This window comes from Pangasianodon hypophthalmus, chromosome 13 (assembly GCF_027358585.1).
Source record: "Pangasianodon hypophthalmus isolate fPanHyp1 chromosome 13, fPanHyp1.pri, whole genome shotgun sequence".
Taxonomy (NCBI): Eukaryota; Metazoa; Chordata; class Actinopteri; order Siluriformes; family Pangasiidae; genus Pangasianodon; species Pangasianodon hypophthalmus.
The window spans coordinates 153,917-180,000 of record NC_069722.1 but is presented as its reverse complement, the minus strand read 5'-3'; the positions used below and the strand labels follow the sequence as shown (position 1 = coordinate 180,000).

Below are 26,084 nucleotides of genomic sequence, written 5' to 3'. Positions count from 1 at the left end.
CCACTGTACATTATGTGTGTGTGTGTGTGTGTGTGTTTGAGGGTAAGGGGTGGGGTGGGGTTTTATACTTTGGACAGACTGCGTGTCCCACATCTTCTGTGTTTGTTCTTTAGTCGGTGTTTCCGCTGTGAGTGTGTCTTTGTTTTTCCACTGTGGCAGAAATCCCCACTATAGCAGCAGTCCACTAAATAAAACCATCTCATCTTAATCTGAGTGTGTGTGTGTGTGTGTGTGTGTGTGTGGAAGAGTGCAGTATGGTTACTAATTCTAAATTTGGAACAATCCGTACCCAGCTCAAATATCTGTGACTGTTAAACACATCACATAAGAGAATCGTCTGGTTCAGTAGGTGTAATGGAACCAGATAATCAGCCAGTAAAATACTGCGCAGACTTTCCAAATAGATATGAAGAGTTTGGTTCCAAAACGATAGAAATCCATTTTGATTAATTTGAGTAAAAATGTGTTGAAAGTGGCAAGATGAAAACCACTATTTTCTGTTTCAAACTTTCACACAGCATCTTTAGGTTCTAATAACATTAAAAATTCAAATCCAGATTTTGATTTTCAAAGATTTATTATAAAAACTGATTATTTTTTTCCCAAAATCCAATAAATCCATGACACATTTTTCAAAATGCAATAAATCCATTGAATCAATGTAAAAGTTATTTTTCATATTGAAACTGTTGAAAATACACAACAAAGTAAGTTGATCCACATATGACAGCCTCTGAACTTGGTCAATACTAAACTTATATACAGACACTGGACTAAAAATACATTCAATCAGTCATCGCTCTCAAAATGAATTCAACAGGTCATCTTGTTGATGCTATAAATTAATTACAGCAATAAAAGAAAATTTCATCACGAACAAGAACATGAACAACAATCACATTAGACCACAGAAATTCCAAAATGACATTTCCCTTACATTCAACTTCTGAAAGTGCGTTCATCTTTGCCATGTCACATTCATTTAGTTGACTAGTGCTATACGCTGTATTAACAAAAACATTCATGGCATTAATAAAAACACTTAGTTTTCATATTAAGAACACTGTAAAGAAGAAAGATTCACATATTATAGTATCAATTTTATATCACTTGTAGGCCTAAAAGATTTTTTTAAAGATTTTATTCATCCTATAGCCCTGTTGAGCAAGGTCACCACGAGCTACTGATAGGTAAAGGAATAACTTCTCAAGCAACAGCCGGCATTTTTCCTCCTCCCGAGTGCCTCGTCTTCTTAAACTCCTCATGTAAATGATTAGATTTCGATGCCTTACGTTTCTTCCCCACCGCAGAAACCACCACAGGTTCATCAATGCCGTCAAAATTATTCATTTTTTGTTTGTTTGTTGATCACAAAGTACAAAGTAATGAGGAAAACTAGGATGCAGGATGTATTCAAAGCGCCGCCATTACTGTTTACAGTGCGTGGAGCGGTGCGCTGTGATTGGCTGAGCGGATGGATCGCATTCTGCAGAGAAGGGAGACTGGCGTCTGTCGCAGTTTGGAAAGAAAGGGAGAAAACATGACAGAATAACACGGCGTTTATCGCATTTTGTGTAAAATTAAAAATTGACTTTTCAATATCGACCAGATACAATACTGATTTTGGTGGGAACTCAATTTTTTAAAAATGGCGTTTATTGCGTTTTGGAACCAAACTCTTCATATATAGATAATGGATAGATAAATAGTTATGAATGAAGTACTGTCCTGTAGATTATTTTAGTTTAAAATGTGTGGTGTGTCTCACTCACAGGGTGAAGTACCTGAGCCGAGCTTAAGTTTAGAACAGAGTCTCGTGTAACTGAGACACGCCTCTGTTTCAGATAAACTCTGTTCTCATGTGTACACACCTCTGTACAGCGCTTTAGTCTGTAATTATGTCTGAGCTCAGAATGCTGATGTGTGAAATTTCAGCATTAAATCCTCTTATTTTCAAACTCGACTCAGAATATGGGTGATGTTGGTTAATGTGTGTGTGTGTGTGTGTGTGTGTGTGAGTGAGTGATGTCAGGGCTCTTTGAAACCCAGCCACATTTTCGAGCCTGTCCATAAATCTCGGACTCATTAGCGTCTGCACTCATAAAAAATAAGCAGCTCTGATTCTGTGATATGACTTCATATCACTTCCTGAAAGCCGACTGAAGTCCATCTGGGCTCCTGAGTGGAACATCAGTAAAGTGTTTATCGTCTGGAGATCGATAGAGTCTATAGAGTAAAATTGGCCTCTGAGTGTGTTTAACCCCCCCCGCCTTCCCCCCTTTCCCCCACCTCCCCCTGACACTGCATCATCAGCGGCTCGACTAAAATGCACAGGTTGGTTAGCTTCATGTGTCTTGAGGCACATGTTAGCTTTTACCTTCTCTGGTTAGTAGCTGTTGTAGGATAGTACACAGCTGGCTTGTAGCAGCCCTTCAGCGTCGAACAAATAAAGCAGAGAGCTTTGACGGGTGCATTCGTTTTATTTACTCAGATGCAATAAACTTCAATACTGAAGTATTCGTTGTCTCAATTCTTTGTTGCAAATTCTCTCCATGCATCACGACCATTGATTGACTTCATAGCACCATAACAATTAGATCACAGCACCATGGCACCGTAAAACTACAAAACAACAAAAAGAAAGAAACAAACAAAAAAGTAAACAACCAACATTTACAATAACAAACATCCACCATATTAACTAAACATTTAACATTCAAATTAATCAACAATACTGTACCAAAGAAATATGTGAAACCAACCTCGCTCTGCTTGCCGAAGGGAAACTAAAGCTGAAAGCTAAATCATCCCATCCAATATTTCTACGACACATTTCCTGTAAAATACACTTTCCTTTCAAAAGGAAGGGAGCAACAAACCCAATAGGGTTGTACAAAGAAGCAACAATTGACAAAATACCTCGACGTGTTGAAGGCTGATCTTTCAGTTTGATGTCAAAACTGAATGTGTCATCTTTCGTAGACCACTGAATGCCAAGAACATATCCTGTTACTTCAGGACTCAGGTGAAACGGTATGGTAGTTACTGCGCACTCTGAAGAATCCACACAGTGTAGAACTTCTTTCTTATTTGAGTTAAACTTATGAAGGCGTAACCCTCCATGCTTGCACAAGGTTTGAGCTTCAACAATTAACTCCTTCGCTTTCTGAATCGATGGAACTGAAATCAAACCATCATCAACACAAAAATTCTTCTTCACGAAAGATGAAGCTATGGGATACTCAGACTTGTACTTCTCTGCTAGATATTTAAGACCAAAGTTGGCGCACCCAGGTGATGAAGCAGCGCCAAAAAGGTGTACCGTCATTCTATATTCTTGGGGTTCTCCTTCCAAGTCTCCCTTCTCCCACCATAAAAGTCTCAAGTAGTTTCTTTCATCAGGAGGAACATGGAATTGATGGAACATCTTTTCGATATCACATGTCACAGCAACAGCTTCCTTCCTGAACCTGCAAAGTACTCCCACTAGAGAATTGATCAAATCTGGACCAGTGAGAAGAGTGTCATTAAGAGAAATGCCACAAAATTTTGCAGAGCAATCAAACACCACCCTCAACTTGCCTGGCTTGTGAGGGTGGTAAACACCATGATGTGGTATATACCACACTGTTTCCCCATCAGATGTTACAGGAGCTATCTCTGCATCTCCCTTGCTGAACATTTCTTCCATGAAGGTCTTGTAGTTATCATAATACTGTTGGTTCTTCTTTAAGTGCTGCAGACGTATCATAGCAAGCTTCTTGTTATTAGAGAGGGAAGGAAGACTGCTACCCTTGAAAGGAAGGGTGAAGTTGAAAATGTCCATCTTCTTTATGTTTGATATTATCACTAAGAAGGCGTATAAAGCAGATGTCTTCCTGGGACGCATATTTGTCCTCATAGCTCTTCTCGTTAAAGTCTGACTCTAATGCCTTTAAAACATCATTAGCTGCTGGAACTGACAGCTCTTTCACGGAGACTCGATGAACAAAACTTTGACTTCCTTGTCTATCCAGGTGGGGATTACCAAGGCCTATGATGCTCCAACCCAGCTCTGTTTTCTGTGCAAAAGGCTCATTTTCATTGCCAAAAATGACCTCTAAGGGAGCCAATGCTGAAGGACAATCGTGTCCAATCAACAATCCTATGTCACAACTCTGGAGTGGTGGAAACTCATTGGCTATGTGCTGAAGGTGAGGCCATTGTAACGCAGTCTTTCTGGTTGGAATATGAGCTTTGTCTATAGGAATAAAGTCACATGTATAGGCTTGATGTACTTGGATACATTTCCCACCTTGGAGCCCTCGAACTCGCAAGCCACTAACCTTATTACTTGCAGTGACTGTATCTATCGTCGTCATAGTACTGAGTCTCAGCTTCACTGCCCGACTGCTTACTTGGAGCTCATCAAGAAAATCCTTCAGAATAAAAGTTGTGTCACTCTGTGTATCAAGTAAAGCATAAGTAAGAATCTCATTTTGTGGCTCTTCCATTGTTGAAATAAAAACAGGAACAATACTAGAGGTAGCAGAAGCCCGTTGTTACTGCATGAGACATAACCCTTTGAACTTCTTGACTTGTATGCACTTCCGTAGAAGTAACATCCATTCTTGATACCTTCACAGGTCCTTTGTCTTTCTCTTCATGCAAGCAAGTTGGATGACGCAAGCCACATGTGCCACAAATATGCCATCGTTTGCAGTCCTTTGAAATGTGCCCCTTTCTCAGACATCCAAAACAGATATGATTCTCACGAATAAAAGACCTTTTGTCATCCATGGGCTTTTCTGCAAAGATAGGACATTTAGCGATATTATGTGCTTCACTCTTACAAACAGAACATGGTGATGTTATCTTATATTCTGGCCTTGTTGAATCTTTAACTTGGGCCTTTATGTTGAAAGTTATGGATCTTTTAGGCAATCTCTCATCTGAAACCTTCAAACTTGTTAGAAGTGGAGAAGTGAAAGGATTGCAAGCTATCTTAGACTCCTTCTGCAAGAATTCCGCAAATCGCTTAAAGCTTGGATAATCGCCAGTCATGTCCAACTCTTCAACCACAATTTTGTTCCATTTGCGCACAATCCACTCTGGTAATTTCTTGAGTAATTTATAATTTTCCTCACAATCATTCAAAATAGCCAAACCTTTGACATGTGGAATAGCTTCAACACAGCCTTGTAAGAAATCAGTGAATTCTCGCAAAGAAAGTGGATCATTTGCTCCCACCTTAGGCCATCTCATAAGTTTTTCTCAAAAGGCTTGCTGAACAATAAAGGAATTTCCATACCTCTCTTCAAGGACCCTCCAGGCGCCCTGATATGTATCTTCAGAGTTCCTATAAAAGAACCCTTATACGGCCTTGCGAGCTTCTCCAGCACGATAGGTTTTCAAGTACAACATTTTCTCACTCGCCGGAATCGATTTACGATCAATAAGTGCAGTGAAAGACATTTTCCAATCAATGAACTTCAGAGGATCACCAATGAAAATTGTTGGTTCTGGGACAGGTAAACGACTTATACTTAAGGAGTTTACTAGTACTTGGGCTAAATTCTCTGCCTCTTGAGTCTCTTGAATTGTCCTTACATCTTGAAATACTTGTTGAGAATGGAATGACTTTACCTGAGGATTCAGCTGAGATTTATTTTCAGCCTCTCTCCATCCAGACCGAGTTACATTACCTCTCTCCTCATCATCTTCAAGATTGCTCTCACAATTGTTGTAGGCCTTCACTCGCGCTGCGGCTACCTTAACCTCTTTATCTGCTTGTAGCATCTGCAACTTTGTCCTTTCTTCCTCTAGTTTTAAGCGCATCTCTGTTTCTTTCTGCTTGATCTCTGCTAGCATTCTTGCTTCATTCAGTTTCCAGTCATTCTCTATCTTGAGTAGTCGAGCTTGCTGAGTGTGAGTTTCCTGCATGGCCTTCACTTGCCCAACTTTGGCTACGAATTCTGCTTCTGCATCGACTCGTTTACTGGAAGCCTTGGAGGAGGTCTTTGATGTCATTGATAAGCTCTCCGAAATCTGAGATGATTCTGAGATGATAGTCTCTGTATTAGTACAGCCAAATATAGATTCATACTCATCTTTATTTAATATCTGTCTTACTCTTTCTTTCACAACTTCTTTCTTCTGGATGTCATCAACAGTTTCTATTCTTTTGCTCACCAAATCACAAATTTCTGCAGTCAGTGTGGAACAAACATCTACTCTTTTAACAACCTCTGGAGTTGCAGTATGGTTGCGCAGTAAGGGAGCATAATGCTGAGTGACTACATCTTGTCTGGTTTGAATGTTCTTTAAAATATGTTCAAGCTCTTCACATGTACACAAAGCTTTTAATTTAGATCTAACTTCCTTAGCTATCTGCTTCCAGGAGTCATAAGCTTTATTAAAGGCTTTCTCATGCTTCTTTGCCTCCTGTTTGTGCATCTCTAGGCCTTTCTCTGTGTAATTTCTTTTTCGAGAACTTGATCTTGATCTTACTTGTTGCATTCCTGTAGAAGTGTCTAAATCCTTATCAGGAACTGACTTTTGACTTACTTGCACTACCGTTTGCTCGACTGTGTCTTCCATTTTGTCTGTCTACAACTTAAATCAAAACTTACATCAGACTTATAATCTAGACACTTAAATATTTAGCAAGGGGAAATAAGCCAACACACTTATAAATTCCTTGACACTCAACACTTTGGCATATTTATGTTACGTATACCATAAGTATAAACCCAGCATTAAACTATGGCAATCAATACCTTGTAAATGAATACTCAAGTCAATAACTTCACCTTCATTCGTAAATCATGCTCCCGAGCCGTACCTCAGGAGCAAACAAACCTGGATAACTCTTGCTCTACTTCGTTTCAATTATATCCTATACATTTATTACCCCCTCTAGTGGCAACGCCAAGCAAAGCGAGTTAAAAGGGGAAGGTCATTACATGGCTGGTGGCCAGGAAATGGCCAAGACTAAATTAGGCAGAAAATCTGTAAAAAAATGTATGACTGTTTTTTCCAGAATCCAAGACTGGAAAGTGATCTCTGCATAAAAGAATCTGGGCTTATTTTCCTCTTTTTAATGCGTCTTTTTTCCAGACTGAACTGTATTACAGGAAACACGCGACAGTTGACATTATCAGCCAATGATTTTGTGTGCGTGTGTGTGTGTGTGTGTGTGTGTGTGTATTGAGCATAAGTTCCAGCGTGAATTCCCTTCTCATGCTCAGTGTTTCCTGGATTGGTTTCAGATCCACAACGACCCTTATAAAGGACAAGTGCTTACTGAAGATGAAGGAATAGATTTATTTTTACCACAATGATGTTTTCATGTAGCTCTTAGATCCGTATAGTTTGATTAGATTTTTTTTTTAAAAATTTTATTTTAAACAGTGTAACACAATGTACGTCCTAAGTTCAGTTTTATTTGTATAGCACTTTGTCACAAAGGAATTTTACAGAAATTCAGATATATTAAATTTCCCCTACACAGTGTCCTACATGCAGATTAATGAACGAGCTAATGAAGAGAACCAAATTATGATTAATAAGAACCACAGAGTCCTCAGGAACAGTTCTACATGTACAGTCAGGTCCATAAATATTGGGACAGTGACACAGTTTTGGTAATTTTGCCTCTGTACACCACCACAGTGGATTTGAAATGAAGCAGTCAAGATGTGACTGAAGCGTAGACTTTCAGCTTTAATTCAAGGGGTTTAACAAAAATGTTGCATTAACCGTTTAGGAATTACAGCCATTTTTTACAGAGTTCCTCCATTTTCACAGGCTCAAAAGTAATGGGACAATTGACTGATAAGCAGTTTCATGGCCAGCTGTGGCCTGTTTCCTCCTTATATCATGATAAATTAAGGAGATAAAAGATCTGGAGCTGATTCCAAGTGTTGAATTTGTAATTTGCTAGCTGTTCATGGGAACTCTCAATATGCCGTCCAAAGAGGTGTTGATGCAAGTGAAGGAGGCCATCATTAGGCTGAAAAACCAAAACAGACCTATCAGAGAGAGAGCAGAAACTTTAGGAGTGAGCAAATCAACAATTTGGTACATTCTTAAAAAGAAGGAATGCACTGGCGAGCTCAGCAACACCAAAAGGCCTGGGAGACCACAGAAAACAACTAAAGTGGATGATTGCAGAATTCTTTTCTTATTGAAGAACAACCCCTTCACAACATCTAGCCAAGTCAGGAACACTCTGGAGGAGGTAGGCCTATCATTGTCAAAGTCTACAATCAAGAGCCACCTTCATGAATGTAAATACAGACGGTTTACCTCAAGATGCAAACCGCTGGTAACACTCAAGAACACAAAGGCCAGATTAGACTTTGCTAAAAACCTCTAAAAAAAGCCTGACCAGTTCTGATGCAAGATTACCTTGTACCAGAATGATGGGAAGAGAAAAGTATGGAGAAGGAAAGGAAGGGCTCATGATCCAAAGCATACCACATCATCCGTCAAACATGTGGAGGCAGTGTTATAGCATGGGCATGTTTGGCTGCCAATGGAACTGGGTCATTGGGGTTTATTGATAATGTGACTGTTGATAGAAGTAGCAGGATGAATTCTGAAGTGTACAGAGCTATACTTTCTGCTCAGATTCAGTCCAATGCTGCAAAACTGGTAGGACAGCGCTTCACAGTACAGATGGATAACAACCCAAAACATACTGTGAAAGCAGCCCAAGAGCTTGGAAATTAAATGTTCTTAAATGGCCGAGTCAGTCACCTGACCTCAACCCAACTGAGCTGCTTTTCACTTACTGAAGACAAATCTGAAGGCAGAATGACCCACAAACAAGCAGCAACTGAAGATGGCTGCAGTAAAGACCTGGCAAATCATCTCAAGGGAGGAAACTCAGCATTTGGTGATGTCCATGGGGTCCAGACTTCAGGTAGTCATTGACTGCAAAGGATTTACCTCCAAGTAATAAAAATAATCCTAATATTTATGATTATATTAGTTTGTCCCATTACTTTTGAGCCTGTGAAAATGGAGGAACTCTGTAAAAAATGGCTGTAATTCCTAAACGGTTAATGCAATATTTTTGTTAAACCCCTTGAATTAAAGCTGAAAGTCTACGCTTCAGTCACATCTTGACTGCTTCATTTCAAATCCACTGTGGTGGTGTACAGAGGCAAAATTCCCAAAACTGTGTCACTGTCCCAATATTTATGGACCTGACTGTAGGTGTGTGTGTGTGTGTGTGTGTGTGTGTGTGTGTGTGTGCGTGTGTAATAAGAGTAATGACCTGTCTCCCTCTTGCTCTCTCAGTTCACTTTGGCCACAGATGCTTTTCAGTTAGGTTATGACACAGATGGAAACTGTCACGGTGAAGTGCAGCAATCTCTACCTCCCCCTCAACGCCTCAGCTGGGACGTACCACCAGAGGTTAGACAAACACACACATGCACAAACACGCGTTCACACACGCACACACACACACACGCTTGGTAGCCGCAACTTTCTATTGTCGTGGTCTCATATTTCAGAGAACTGTGGGGTTTTACACCGGAAAGAACCAAAGATAAAGTGCTAAAGTGCAAACACACACACACACACACACACACTTAACAACAGGGTAACGTTCTCACTCACTCATGCAGCACCACTTCAAAAATCTATTTAATCATTTCTGCACTTCAGATCTGTAGTAAATATAAATATATAAAAATGCCATGTTGCTGCTTTCCAGCAAAAGCTCCACTGACATACAGCATTACTGTTCATTTTACTGAAGGAATGAAGGAACACAACTAGCCTCCTGACTCTCCAGTCTTCAGCTGTAGCAAAGAAATGATTTATAATTACATAAGAATAATATAATTTATAATCTGGTGTTTCAGGGACCTTTTCCTCACCACTGTTGCCTCTGGCTCATTCGGGATAAAATTGAATCTATATCCAGATTTCTGTAAAGCTGCATTGTGTCAATGTCTATTGTTAAAAGCAATACATAAATAAAATGTAGTTGAATTTATTTTATAATTATACAATAATAATAATAATAGCATTCTATTTTTATCATTTGTCATTTTGATTTCAAAACAGGTAAAGATTTCAGTTTTTAGAGATTAATTTTATTTGTTTGTTTGTTTTGTATACATGCTTTACCTGCATCCTTTTCTCCTGTTTTTAAATTCAGACTTTTTCTTTCTTTATTTTTTTTTTTTGTCCTTTTAAGTTTTCTTTATTTAACAAGAATAAAGACCTGAGAATAAAGATGCCAGGTTTTCATCTTTGCAGTTAACAGCCCAGGTTACACATGATCACTCGACTCGTCTGTAACTGTGTGTAATCACTGTGAGTGATTTAGGGTTCTGTAGTAAATCTAAATGAAATGTTCCCACTGATTGATTTATTTTTCTACTTTTGTTCCTCTAGAGGAGAACAGGATGTGGTAAAGGAAAGAATTTCTTCCTCAAACTAGACAGAATAATGAGGGCACAAGAGGTACATGACTGCTGCTTTTTTCAGTTTTTCTGTCCCGTTTTTTTTTTCTGCTTCAGTGACCGAGTTCCAGTTCAGAGAATGTCTGTTTGGGACTTTGCTCCAGGATGTGTTCTCTCAGCAGGGGTTCTGCAGGTTCTCCTCATTGCTGTGTTCTTGTATGTCATTAGTGGGTAATATAGACTGTGTTTGTGTTTAAATATGGTTTATATAAAATGATCTTGACTGTCCGATGATACTATAGTTTTATTTGAACACAGTATGCTGAGAATCCTGAGTAGTGCACTTGTTGCTCTAAAACACTGGTTTTAAAATGATCTGCACTCTGAAGTTAATATTTAAATCCTCTCCTGGGGAGAGTAACAGGATCCTGTCCTGCAATGTTTAACAGGGTTCTGGACAGGCGTCGAGGATCTATCAGGTGCCTGTTGTACGGTCTATACTGCTGAACGTACGGTCTATACTGCCGAACGTACGGCCTATACTGCCGAACGTACGGCCTATACTGCCGAACGTACGGCCTATACTGCCGAACGTACGATCTGTACTGCCGAACGTACGATCTGTACTGCCGTACGTACGATCTGTGCTGCCGAACGTACGTTCTGTGCTGCCGAACGTACGGTCTGTGCTGCCGAACGTACGGTCTGTGCTGCCGAACGTACGGTCTATAATGCCCATCATACGATCTATACTGCCGAACGTACGATCTATAATGCCCATCATACGATCTATACTGCCGAACGTACGATCTATAATGCCCATCATATGATCTATACTGCTGAACGTACAGTCTATACTGCCGAACGTATGATCTATACTGCCGAACGTACAGTCTATACTGCGGAACGTACAGTCTATACTGCTGAACGTACGATCTATAATGCCCATCATACGATCTATACTGCGGAACGTACAGTCTATACTGCTGAACGTACGATCTATAATGCCCATCATACGATCTATACTGCCGAACGTACAGTCTATACTGCCGAACGTACAGTCTATACTGCCGAACGTACAGTCTATACTGCCGAACGTACGATCTATACTGCCGAACGTACGATCTATACTGCCGAACGTACGATCTATACTGCCGAACGTACGATCTATACTGCCGAACGTACGGTCTATACTGCCGAACATACAGTCTATACTGCCGAACGTACAGTCTATACTGCTGAACGTACGATCTATAATGCCCATCATACGATCTATACTGCCGAACGTACAGTCTATACTGCCGAACGTACAGTCTATACTGCCGAACGTACGGTCTATACTGCCGAACGTACGATCTATACTGCCGAACGTACAGTCTATACTGCGGAACGTACGATCTATACTGCTGAACGTACGATCTATAATGCCCATCATACGATCTGTACTGCCGAACGTACAGTCTATACTGCTGAACGTACGATCTATAATGCCCATCATACGATCTGTACTGCCGAACGTACGATCTATACTGCCGAACGTACGATCTATACTGCTGAACGTACAGTCTATACTGCCGAACGTACAGTCTATACTGCCGAACGTACGGTCTATACTGCTGAACGTACGATCTATAATGCCCATCATACGATCTGTACTGCCGAACGTACGATCTATACTGCTGAACGTACAGTCTATACTGCTGAACGTACGATCTATACTGCCGAACGTACAGTCTATACTGCCGAACGTACGATCTATAATGCCCATCGTACGATCTATACTGTCGAACGTATGGTCTATACTGCCGAACGTATGATCTATACTGCCCATCATACGATCTATACTGCTGAACGTACAGTCTATACTGCCGAACTTACGATCTATACTGCCGAACGTACGATCTATACTGCCGAACGTACGGTCTGTACTGCCGAACGTACGGTCTATACTGCTGAACGTACAGTCTATACTACCGAACGTACGATCTATACTGCTGAACGTACAGTCTATACTGCCGAACGTACGATTTATACTGCTGAACGTAAGATCTATAATGCCCATCATACGATCTGTACTGCCGAACGTACGGTCTATACTGCTGAACATACGGTCTATACTGCTGAACGTACAGTCTATACTGCCGAACATACGATCTATACTGCTGAACGTACGGTCTGTACTGCCGAACGTACGGTGTGTACTGCCGAACGTACAGTCTATACTGCCGAACGTACGGTCTATACTGCCGAACGTACGGTCTGTACTGCCGAACGTACGGTCTGTACTGCCGAACGTACAGTCTATACTGCCGAACGTACGGTCTGTACTGCCGAACGTACAGTCTATACTGCCGAACGTACGGTCTATACTGCCGAACGTACGGTCTATACTGCCGAACGTACAGTCTATACTGCCGAACGTACGATTTATACTGCTGAACGTACGATCTATACTGCTGAACGTAAGATCTATAATGCCCATCATACGATCTGTACTGCCGAACGTACGGTCTATACTGCTGAACATACGGTCTATACTGCTGAACGTACAGTCTATACTGCCGAACGTACGATCTATACTGCCGAACGTACGGTCTGTACTGCCGAACGTACGGTCTGTACTGCCGAACGTACAGTCTATACTGCCGAACGTACGGTCTATACTGCCGAACGTACGGTCTGTACTGCCGAACGTACAGTCTATACTGCCGAACGTACGATCTATACTGGTGAACGTACGATCTATACTGGTGAACGTACGATCTATAATGCCCATCATACGGTCTATACTGCCAAAAGTACGGTCTATACTGCCGAACGTACGATCTATACTGCCGAACGTACGATCTATACTGGTGAACGTACGATCTATAATGCCCATCATACGGTCTATACTGCCGAACGTACGATCTATACTGCCGAACGTACGATCTATAATGCCCATCGTACGATCTATACTGCCGAACGTACGGTCTATACTGCCGAACGTACGGTCTATACTGCTAAACGTACGATCTATACTGGTGAACGTACGGTCTGTACTGCCGAACGTACGGTCTGTACTGCCGAACGTACGGTCTGTACTGCCGAACGTACGATCTATACTGCCGAACGTACGATCTATACTGCCGAACGTACGGTCTGTACTGCCGAACGTACGGTCTGTACTGCCGAACGTACGGTCTATACTGCCGAACGTACGGTCTATACTGCACATCACACGTACTGCCGAACGTACGGTCTATACTGCTAAACGTACGATCTATACTGGTGAACGTACGGTCTGTACTGCCGAACGTACGGTCTGTACTGCCGAACGTACGGTCTGTACTGCCGAACGTACAGTCTATACTGCCGAACGTACGGTCTGTACTGCCGAACGTACAGTCTATACTGCCGAACGTACGGTCTATACTGCCGAACGTACAGTCTATACTGCCGAACGTACGATTTATACTGCTGAACGTACGATCTATACTGCTGAACGTAAGATCTATAATGCCCATCATACGATCTGTACTGCCGAACGTACGGTCTATACTGCTGAACATACGGTCTATACTGCTGAACGTACAGTCTATACTGCCGAACGTACGATCTATACTGCCGAACGTACGGTCTATACTGCCGAACGTACGGTCTATACTGCTAAACGTACGATCTATACTGGTGAACGTACGGTCTGTACTGCCGAACGTACGGTCTGTACTGCCGAACGTACGGTCTGTACTGCCGAACGTACGATCTATACTGCCGAACGTACGATCTATACTGCCGAACGTACGGTCTGTACTGCCGAACGTACGGTCTGTACTGCCGAACGTACGGTCTATACTGCCGAACGTACGGTCTATACTGCACATCACACGGTCTGTACTGCCCATCATACGATCTATACTGCCCATTGTCTGGTCTATACTACCCGTTGTATAGTCTATACTGCCCATCATTACAGTCTGTACTGCCCATCGTACAGCCATTTAGTCCATTAGTCAGTTTAGTAGTTTCTAGTTCTTTTTTGGTGTGCTGTTTGGTTGGTGAATTCTCTTTAGGAACACAGTAGTCTGATAAAGGTAACTGTGGTCTGACAGTCCGAGTCAATAACATCACTGTCCACTACACCAAACTCAAAAGCTGAACAATAAGTGAACCAACCCAATGAGTCTCCTCAGATCCTACCAGTAAGCATGCACAGGCCCAGTCCTCGACAGAGCTACGCTAACTCCTTACTGCTCTTATGTTCAACAGGATCTGGGTTGTCTCTTGATTTTTCGTAGGGACCAAATAGGGAAGTGTGATAAATATCCTTTTTTTCTGTTGATATTTGTGGTATCACTTCTCTCTCTCTCTCTCCATGCATCAGGGTGTCAGTCACACTCTAAAGTTGTCTGCATATTTTCTTTTCTTTTTTTAAAAATAGTTTTAATAGTCTTTTATGATGGACTTTTTGTCCGAAGTATCAAAAATAGGCATTAATTTGTCAAGAATTTTCGGTACTCTGTCGTACTGAAATTTTTTTGGTTGGTGCCTTTTGGCTTCTGAGTTTCAGTACCATAGATTTTCAGCAGTGTTGACTTTGTCTCCTGAAACTGTTTCTGTATTGATTTGGAAATTTGTCTACCTCCTGGCAGAGGTAGCCCAGTTTCAGGCTGAAGTACCCTGGTTCTTAACTGAATCTTCTTAGCAGAATCAATCTTCACAAGAGCCACCGAAAAAGGCCGCAACGCATCACTGATCCTCCTCTGTATGCCACAGCAGGGTATCAGGGACTCTGACGTGTGTTCAGCTCCCCTTTTACACCAAACATGCTGATCATGATAAAGAAAAGCATTTTCTTTTTCTGATTTTTATCTCATCTGACCACAAAAGCAAACTACTGATTGTAGCTCCAGAGACGTTCAGGTGTGTCATGGGCTGGATCTCAGGAAGATCTTTATTTGAAATGTTCTTCAGGGACGTCCATCATTTTTATCAGAATCTGTGACTGAATCTCGTATCAAACATTTCCTACACACATTTCATCCAACATATTTGTGTGTGTGTAAGTACTGGTGCTTGCATACAGATTTATTTAAGGTCCATTAAAAAAGATTAAAAGCTTATTTTATGATTAATCATATTACTGAACTAATCTAAAGCCATTCATTAATGAATTAAATAGAAATTTATAATGAAACATTAATCAAATAATATAAAAATCAACTAAAATAAAACACTTTTGTAACTGTGTCATCAGAAGTGAAGTCCAGCAGTATGTTTGTGAATTGCATGCAGGGTATAAAATGAGAACAATAGAACAGAACCATGTGGAACCCCCGCACTGCAGAACCTTTATTAATGCTCACACACTGATGAAGGTCTGTGAGGTGATGAGGAACCCATGCTGTAACCGTACAGCACGGCTGATTGGCGTGTTCACCTGCTTTACCTGTGTGTGTGTGTGTGTGTGTGTGTGTGTGTGTGTGTGTGTGTGTGTGTAGGTGCAGGAGCAGATGAATGAGTCTCTGGCGGTGGCTCGAGCTTTGGCTGATGATGTCGACTGTCACGTGTTTCCCTTCAGACAGTTCGGAAAAGGACGCATTAAAAAGCTGAAAATCAGCCCAGACGCTTTTATACAGATATCACTTCAACTGGCATATTATAGGGTAATAACACACACACACACACACACCCATCTTTCTCCGCCTTAGTTTGAAATGTGGAACTAAGTAATAGCTCATATTTCCTGTTTTTGTGCGAGACTTCCGGTTCAGATTTGTAATTTCACTTGTAAATGTACTAAAGCAACAAAAGTGAGTTATTGCTGTTATATGAAGCTGTTATTATTATTATTATTATTATTATTATAATGTTTTTCTGTTAAGGAGACTATGAGGGAAGACATGAACAGCTAACTCATGTCTGCAGTCACTGAGGTTTCCTTAATAGAAATTGTTCATTAACTGCAGTAACTCACAGTACTTTAACTTTGGACTCCTAAGTACATTTTCAAGTATGTTTGTACTTTAACTCACGTAGATATGTACATAGAAAACCTCCACTTTTATTCAGGTACAAAATCTTACATTTTGTTAGCTGTTAATTCTGAACTATGAGTGTAGCTATGTGACGTAGCTAATCGCTGTGACTGATGGGGGAGAGGGTGACTTCCCCTCCCACCCTGAGAGCACGACCACGATCGCTCTGTTGGACTCTCGGCCACGGGTGGCTATGGCATGGAACTCGCGACCTCCAGCCGATAGGGCGAGCACTTTTCTGTTGCACCACTCAGTCCTTGTCTGCATCAGCTGCTGTTTAGGGAGACTAGCTGTTCTCAGTAACCTTAAATTTTTTTTCCTGACAAGACGCCGCCTCAGAGTTTTCACTGGAACGTCGGAGCCCTTCCACTTCTCCGTATCTTCTGTATGTGGCTCCTGTCCACAAAATGAAAAGAGCAAACTTCGGTGGTTTGTATAGATTGAACACTTTTAACCAAAGCCTTACAGCTTTTTCATGTTTAGGAGGCGGCTGGAGATCCTACAGCGTCTCAGATCCACATTCAGCTCTGGTGCACAGTTTATGGTTAAAACACAAACTTTTCATTTATGCCAGTTATTAAGGCAACACCTAACTGCACGCTTAACAATACCAGTTTTTCATAAATCCATAACGATTAACATTGACTATGGGATGTTAAGTGTCAGTGTCAGTAAAAGCTGCGATTAATACAAACTAGCCAGTGGAAATAAGCAGAAAAGGCTAACTGGCTGTTTTACACAAACACCTTCAAAATGACCCATGAATCCATCATGTTAAAGAAAAACAGTTTGAATTTATCCCGTCTGACCACAAAAACACAATGCTGATTGTAGCTTCAGTGACGCTCAGGAGCTGTGTGTCGTGGCCTGGGTCTCAGGAAGATCTCCTGAAACTGAGATCTTGGTTGAAACATCATCATTATTATTTTTATCTTTCAGAATTTGTGACTAAATCTCAGATTTAACCCTATACTCTGTATAACATACAGACTCTGTATACTCTGTGTGTGTGTTTATTCTCACTCACACCACATTGATTTTAATATGTGTTGGTGTTTGGCATTTTCTAAATGCGTGGGGATTTACTTATGTAATGGAAAGTAAGAGCGCGCACACACATACACACACACACACACACACACACACACATACACACATATATACACATACACACACATACACTATATGGCCAAAAGTATGTGCACCCCTGACCATCACACCCATATGTGGTTCTTCCCCAAACTGTTCCCATAAAGTCTGAAGCACACAGTTGTATAGAACGTCTCTGTGTGCTGTAGCTTTACAGTTTCCCTTCACTGGAACTAAGAGACTCAAACCTGTTCCAGCATGACAATGCCCCTGTGCACAAAGCGAGCTCCATGAAGACATGGTGTGTGAAGGTTGGAGTGGAAGAACTCGAGTGTCCTGCACAGAGCCCTGACATCAACCCCACTGAACACCTTTGGGATGAACTGGAGACTCCTTACCCAACATCAGCGCCTGACCTCACTAATGCTCTTGTAGCTGAATGGAAAAATCTAGTGGAAAGCTTCCCAGAAGAGTGGAGGTTATTACAACAGCAAAGGGGGATAGATCTGAAATGGGATGTTCAAAAAGCACATATGAATTAGATGGTCAGGGGTGCACAAACTTTTGGCCATATAGTGTATCTGCCTGTCTCTACTGAATGTAGTATACACAGGAAGAATACACACTAACATTGTTCCTCACACTCTGTTAAATAAACACCTATCAGTATTGGTCCTCATTGAATGATTATTTTTATTTTTCTTAATTTATGGGTGTGTGTCAGCTCGTTTTCTTTATTTTTTATATTTTATTTATTTTTTTTTGTATTCTATCGTTTTCTTTATATTTTATATTTTTTAATTAAAGCCACTAAAATAAAGCGGCTGGTTTTGAGTAAATGTTGTGGACGGAGCTCTGAGTCCCTGAGCGAGTGAACTAGCATGAGGACGTGTTTCTGATCGAGACTCTAAAGCTCTTCTATCAGTCGCTCTGGATAAAAGCTGCAAACGTCATAAACACAAACAGTTTAAACTCCACAGAATATTCCAGAGAGAAAAGTGCAGTAATCCCTGCAGATTATAGGATCTGAAGTCCATCAGTTTGAGGTTTACGTTAGTTAGTCTTGTGCGTAAGTTTACACACACTCAGGAGCACGAGTAGGATACCAATGTTTTTCCGAGTTGACAGGATTTTCATGTAAACACTCGTAAACACTCATAAACACTCATAAACACTCGTACGAATGATTTAGGCATAAATCTATTCGTATCCAGCTCGATAAATGAGGTAAAGGTAGTGAGTGTGCTGGAGAGAGTGAGGACTCTCAGCTGATCTCACACTCTCTATTAATGATACTGTTTAAACCCCATAACCATTGCTGAAGTGAATACTGTGTTTGTGTGTGTGTGTGTGTGTGTGTGTGTACAGGACAGAGGAGGGTTCTGTCTGACATATGAGGCCTCAATGACGCGTTTATTCAGAGAGGGCCGCACTGAGACCGTTCGCTCCTGTTCTAACGAGAGCTGTGCATTTGTTCTGGCTCTAGAGGCTGGAGAGGTAACACACCATCTGAACACACACCATTACATGAACACACGCCATTACGTGATGACATCATTACATGAACACACGCCATTACGTGATGACATCATTACATGAACACACGCCATTACGTGAACACACCATCATGACTAGCGTGTTCCATCATGACATGATGTGTGTAATTACTGCATGTTACTGTTGTTATACTTTAAGTAGCTGTTAGCATTCAGTACTTTTATGTCCTCCTGTTACTGTACTGTTTATTTACACGCTAACAGATTGGCCATTTTAATAAGCACATTAATATAATAATCATCTGCTAAATTAGCATATTTGTGAATAACTCCATAGTTTCTGTATGATGTAGTGATAGTGAGTTATTTTGTGGTTAAGTGTTGAAATAATTTTTCGCTGATGATCGTGTGTTTGTTAGGGGAAGGAACAGTGCGTCTCTCTCCTGCGTAAAGCTGCTGAGAAACACCAGAATCTCTACAAATTGGCCATGACTGGTTCCGGCATCGACAGACATCTCTTCTGCCTCTATGTGGTCTCCAAATACCTCGGCGTCGAGTCTCCGTTTCTCAATCAGGTGGGTTTTTGCCTTTAAATCTTATCATCTCTACAGCTGGTGTTTCCTTTGAAATCCTGCCTCATTTCCTTCCTGCCTCATTTCCTTCCTGCCTCATTTCCTTCCTGCCTCATTTCCTTCCTGCCTCATTTCCTTGCTTCAGTTCCACCTAGCTCTTCCTGTTTGTTTTTTAGCAGCAGAGGATTTTAACACTTTGATATTCTCTACATAATGTTTGTTGTTTTCTCTCTCAGTAGTCTGTAATTTTGATTTTGATTTAACTCTACACTCCTGCGCAAAAAATGGACCAAGCCCAGAATGGAAAAATATGAAGCTTTTAATGATCTTAACAACAAATCATTAGCAAGAATTAAACAAATAGATAAAAGAGCTTAATACACCCAGACATGTGTTAGTACATCAAACATTCAATTCATTATCATGATTTTGCATACAAGAAGGCAATAGAAGTGAATTGCTCTGTTTCTAGATTTTCCCCAGACAGTGAAAGGAAACCAGTGAGTGGAGGCTCAGGAGCTCTCAGGAGCATCTGCTTCATTCTGCTCATTTCCTCAACAATCATTTGTTCTTAAACCATTAAATGCTTCATATTTTGCCATTTTGGGCTTGGCTCATTTTTTTGCCCAGGAGTGTATATGAATAATTTGCCATTCATTTTGGTATTTGTGTGTGTGTGTGTGTGTGTGTGTTATATTTTGTGGACTCTACGTCACTTCTCAGTATAAATGTATAAGTTACATTAATGTAGCAGACGTTTTATTTTATGTAACGTTTGTAATTCCTCTTTACTTATTTTTATGAATAATGAAATTTTACATTTCTGAATGTTCCGGATGTGTAACAAGAACTGAACGGCGGTCTTAATTCAACACCGGATGAAGGTCAGTGGTAAAATGGTTGAGGAAATGAAGGAGGAAATGTAGAGCATTCTGACCTGCCTAAAGATTGTAATAGCTAAGAACAGTTTACACTCAAGTCTCAATCACTGAACAGTTAATAACATGAAAATCTCACGATGCTCATACCAAGTTCCTGTTTTAACACACAGCACTGCTTAACTTTCTAGTACACAGTTATAGAAGGGAATGATTTATAATCGCACTATCGGGTGTCTCCCAGATGAGGATGGTTCCCTTTTGATTCTGGTTCCTCTCAAGGTTTCTTCCTCATATCGTCTCAGGGAGTTTTTCCTCACCACCGTCACCTCTGACTCACTCATTAGGGATAAATGGATTTTGTTGTGGCCATTCATGCAGCTCAAAGATCACTGTGGAAGGCCTGGGTGTTGGTGCCATTAGACTTTATTCTGTCCAGAATTAAGCCAAGCAGTTGTCTGCAACTCTTCAGAAGGGCATTCTTATATATGAGTACACATTTTGTGGTTAACATATTGTGGTTAAAATATTCTATAATTTCTGTAAAGCTGCTTTGTGACAATGTCCACTGTTAGAAGTGCTATATAAATAAAATTGAGTTGAATTGAATTAGCTGCTCTGTCCGGCACCTGGCTCCCGGTATTCACCGAACTCAAGCTGCTGCTAGCTAATTTCACGTGCCTTAATATGGAGTCTCCTATAACCAGAGATCTTTCAGGTTTCTCAGCAGTGCTTCACTGAGGAGAGCAAACCTGTTAGACACGTGAAGCGGAGAGGAGTGGCACTCCCACCTTAGCGTTAACTTTCCGTTTGCGATTATGCTGCTGAGTCAGTTATTTTCCCTTATTTAACTGCCAATCGTCAGTTGTTGTTGTTCTTCTTCTGGCTGCTCCTGTTAGGGGATGCCACAGTGGATATTTGATTTGGCACAGTTTTACGCCGGATTCCCTTCCTGATGCAACCCTCCCTAACCTTACCCGGGCCTGGGATTGGTTCTGGGAGTGCACCGTCGTGTGCGGGTCCCTGGCTGGGAATCTAACCCGGGCCGCGGCGGTGAGAGCGCCGAGGCCTGACCACTAGTCCTCCAGGGACCCAATTGCACATAGTCAGTAAACTGACTAATAAACATTTAAAAAACTCCACATGCACTCCAAAACATTTAGAAAAACATAATATTTTAAATGTTGAGAAAAGATAAGTGGCTGATAAAGATAAGTGACATTTTGTGTGTGTGTGTGTGTGTGTGTGTTACAGGTGTTGTCTGAACCCTGGCGTCTCTCCACATCTCAGACTCCTGTGCAGCAGATGGAGCTTTTTGACCTGATTAATCATCCTGAATTCATCTCACTGGGTGGAGGCTTCGGCCCTGTAAGTAGCGTGCACACACACACACACACACACACACACCCTGAAATTAAGTTTTGTGTTCGTGTGTTTGTTGGTTTGTTTCTCTGGTAGGTGGCTGATGACGGTTACGGCGTGTCCTACATCATAGTTGGTGAGAACCTGATCAACTTCCACGTGTCGTGTAAAAACTCCTGCACACACACAGTGAGTGTTTAACTGCTAAACCTCATCAACGCTGACACACGTCATGCTGTCCTTCATATGTCCCTCATCTGCCCCTGTCTGTCCCTCATCTGCCCCTGTCTGTCCCTCATCTGCCCCTGTCTGTCCCTCATCTGCCCCTATCTGTCCCTCATCTGCTCCTGTCTGTCCCTCATCTGCTCCTATCTGTCCCTCATCTGCCCCTATCTGTCCCTCATCTGCCCCTATCTGTCCCTCATCTGCCCCTATCTGTCCCTCATCTGCTCCTGTCTGTCCCTCATCTGCTCCTGTCTGTCCCTCATCTGCCCCTATCTGTCCCTCATCTGCTCCTGTCTGTCCCTCATCTGCTCCTGTCTGTCCCTCATCTGCTCCTGTCTGTCCCTCACATGCCCCTGTCTGTCCCTCATCTGCCCCTGTCTGTCCCTCATCTGCCCCTATCTGTCCCTCATCTGCTCCTGTCTGTCCCTCATCTGCCCCTGTCTGTCCCTCATCTGCCCCTGTCTGTCCCTCATCTGCCCCTGTCTGTCCCTCATCTGTTGGTGAAAGGGAATCATCACTGACCAGATGTTTGTGTGGTGGATTGTTCTAATAGTGTGTGTGTGCATGTGTGTGTGTGTGTGTGTGTGTTTCAGAACTCGCGCAGGTTTGGTTCTCAGATCAGCCGAGCTTTAAAGGACCTGATGTCTCTGTTCAGCGCCGACTCTGAGAAACCAGTGGAGAAAAAACAGCCATAAACTCTGTGTGCGTGTGTGTGTGTGTGTGTGTGTGTGCGTGCACGTGTGTATGTGTGTGTGTGAGAGAGAGAGATATGGTCTCAGACCTGCAGTGAATCAGTCACAGGGGAAACGATCATATATATCCAGAGGAGGCTAGTGTGCATATGCTAGCAGCTCATTAGTATAACGTTTCATTTTTGGCTCCACATCAGATTATTCACTGTTTAATGTTTCAAAGTGGAATATTTTGGATTTTTTGTGTAAGTGAGTGCAGCAGCGCCATCAACAGGTCGTAATGATAACACACAGAATGGTGTGAAGTGAGAAGCAAGGCTGGGGCTGATTTTTTTCTCCCACAGACTCTAGATTCATACAGCCAATCAGTGATGGTCAAGGTAGTCAGGTGATCACACAGAACGACACGCCCCCTTAGATCTGATTTCTGTTTGTACCGATATTTTTCACGCACCTCCATAATATCAGTGAAGGGGTACGTGAGATAATGAGCGTGCACGAGGAGCATTATTTACTCCGTCATCATTTTTTTACACCCAAAAATGCCATTGGAAGAGAAGAGGCAGTAAAAGTAGACAGAATAAACACACACACACACACACACGCACACACACTCTGCGTATACATTACTAGGACAGAGGCATAAGATTAGTGCTTTTTGGTTTCAGTGAAACAGCTTTTCTGTTGTTCGGTATTCAGAGGAAACGCAACATGAAGCCAGTCGAGCATTACAGATTTATTAAGCAGCATTGTTTACACGGTCTCCTGCGTAGTTTAAGTACATCTGGACGATTTAAAGCAACGTCCAGTAAAAGGCACATCAGAGCCAAAGCATCCGTGTCCATCAGGTTTAGTGTCATGTTTAGCGTCATGTTTAGCGATTTCCTCCACAGTGATAGTAAACACACTGACAGTAAACACACTCTGTCTTTCTTTAAAGCTTTACACCGTCATCGTGACTGTTGTCATGGGCTGCTTCTCAAATCGAATCCAGAAGATCGGTACAAAGAAGGCTACATGAGAAGTGTTAAACCCTAACTGTAATAGGAAAACCGGTTAGTGTTAGTACTCGATAACGGTTTAGAATGGTACACGTGTGATTTGAGGCGCAGCGCTGTTTACGTTGTTACACTGTTTACACTGTTTACATCGGTATTGGACCACACAGACGTGTAGCGTTAAGTTCTGAGAACGTTCACAAGCGACAGTCCAAACACAGGCAGCCATCTTGTGTACACATGGTTAAAAGCAGGTTTAATCCAGGCTTGTGTGTGTGTGTGTGTGTGTGTTATAGTTCCATCATTTGTATTATACTGTAAGTGAGATATAATATATCACCTAATGGTTTCACTGTAGGCATACTGAATTTAAGCTTCCCGTCTGTCACCACCTACCATGACTGTGTAAACCCACACACACAAGTGTTTAATGCTGTAACCATTTATGCATGAGATAACCCTAACGCTAACCCTAACCCGCTTCACTTATCTGCATATGAATGAATGTAAATTAAAGCTGCAGATTTCTCTGATTGAGTCACTGAACAGCCGCTGTAGTGAGATTGAGTTTCTCTTTATGTTTATATAATACTCTACTGTTAAACATCTAGACAGAACTGTTATCTTGATATTTTACTGAAATGGGAATTGTCTGTTTTTAAATGATTGAATCAGACTGGAGTTATGGATGAAGCTGGTGTTGGAAATTTTCTGTTTTAATATTCTGTGTTCACATGATGCAGTAACAATGCAATAACTTTGCTTAATGCGTTAAAATGCACAATGCAATCACAATGCAAAATATTTTAGTACTACATTGACAAATTCAATGACTATGCCAAAGCAATGCAAAAGCTTACTAAAGGGGAACCTGATTATCTGTTTGGTGTTCATATGAATGTTTTTCTCTTATGTGTATAATTTATGTGTGTGTGTGTGGTGAAAATTTAATTCCCAAACTGTTTCAGCTTTAACCAAAATGTTAAACAGGGAAATTCGTGTTCTTGAATAAATAAACTGTTGAATGTTTGAGAGGGTGCGTTTACTTTGTACATTTTCACCAACAGGCTGATCACAGATGCGTTAAAGCTGTACTTCAAAATAAATAAATAAACGTGTGGAATAATTATAGAACTCAGACTTGTATATACAGTATCAGTGACAACAAGCTAAAGCTAATGTGTGAGATATAGTGAGTAACTGACTGCTGAGGCTGACCGGATCCTGTGTCCAGTTTGGGTGGAATATTGATGACCTGAAGAGGTTGCATTAGTTAAAGCCTCTTCATGAAGTCTAAAGTCTGTAAGCATCATCACTCTGAGTGTGTGTGTGTGTGTGTGTCTGTAATGATCATAGTGATGAACTCAGCAATACAACTTCTGTTTTCTGAAAAAAAAAATAAAATCCCCTTCAGGTGCTGACCTCATTTTGGCGCTAACGCGGCTGAATTACCTTAAAGAGATATTTTGAGAATGAGTCACGTGATGTTTGAAGTGAAAGTGTATGAGACTCTCTCTCTCTCTCTCTCTCTCTGTGTGTGTGTGTGTGTGTGTGTGTGTGTGTGTGTGTGTGTGTGTGTGTGTGTGTGTGTGTGTGTGTGTAGGGAGTGATATCATTCCTGCATTCCGAAAGTGAAAGTAAAAATTAAAGGAGCAGGTATTTCCGTCGCATTCCGTTTCATGTTTCACTGAAATCAGACCAGTGCAGGGAATTCCTCTAAAATGTGTATCATTTTAATTTGGTGTGTTAATTCCGTGCTTAAAGTCCTGCAGAAAGATATTTACATATATTTAGTCAGGTTGCCAGATTGAAGAAATGTAATTATCTATGTGTGTAATGGTCAGGAGTCTATATATACTGTATGTAATATATACAGTCAGGTCCGGAAGTATTTGGACAATAACAGAGTTTTTGTGATTTTGCTTTTATACACCTTCACAATGGATTTGAAATAAAACAGTGTGGTCGAGGTGTAGACTTTCCGCTTTATTTTAAGAGGTTCCACAAAAATATGGCATTTACCACATAGGAATTCCAGCCATTAATTTACAGCCAGTATTTGGACAATGGACTGACAAGAAGTTAACTGACCAGGTGCGGTCCATTCCCTCGTTACTTCAAGACAAATGAAGCAGATAAAAGGTCTGAAGTTGATATCAGGTATTGAGTTGGCATTTGGCAGCTGTTCGAATGGAGCTACCAATATGAAGTCCAAGGAGATCTCAATGCAAGTGAAGGAGGCCATCATTAGCCTGAAAAAACAACATAATCAACAACATCTATAAGAGAGATAGCAAAAACCTTAGGTGTGGCCAAATCAACAGTTGGGTACATTCTTAAAAAGAAAGA

General features: G+C 41.3%; 1 protein-coding gene across 3 annotated transcripts in view; it reads left to right on the top strand.

The window, feature by feature from the left end:
• The window catches only part of cpt1a2b (carnitine palmitoyltransferase 1A2b), a 52,678-nt gene extending 27,914 nt beyond the window's left edge, over positions 1-24,764 (top strand). For 2 of the 3 annotated variants that reach the window (XM_053239117.1, XM_053239118.1), the window contains exons 13-19: positions 9,289-9,405; positions 15,887-16,051; positions 18,881-19,009; positions 19,428-19,583; positions 21,713-21,826; positions 21,917-22,009; positions 22,639-24,764. In XM_053239117.1, the coding sequence (XP_053095092.1) occupies positions 9,289-9,405; positions 15,887-16,051; positions 18,881-19,009; positions 19,428-19,583; positions 21,713-21,826; positions 21,917-22,009; positions 22,639-22,740 (876 nt within the window). In that variant the 3' untranslated portion in view covers positions 22,741-24,764. The remainder of the gene's footprint in view (positions 1-9,288; positions 9,406-15,886; positions 16,052-18,880; positions 19,010-19,427; positions 19,584-21,712; positions 21,827-21,916; positions 22,010-22,638) is intronic. The other variant, XM_053239119.1, reaches the window with a different exon arrangement.
• Positions 24,765-26,084: the final 1,320 nt, after the last annotated feature.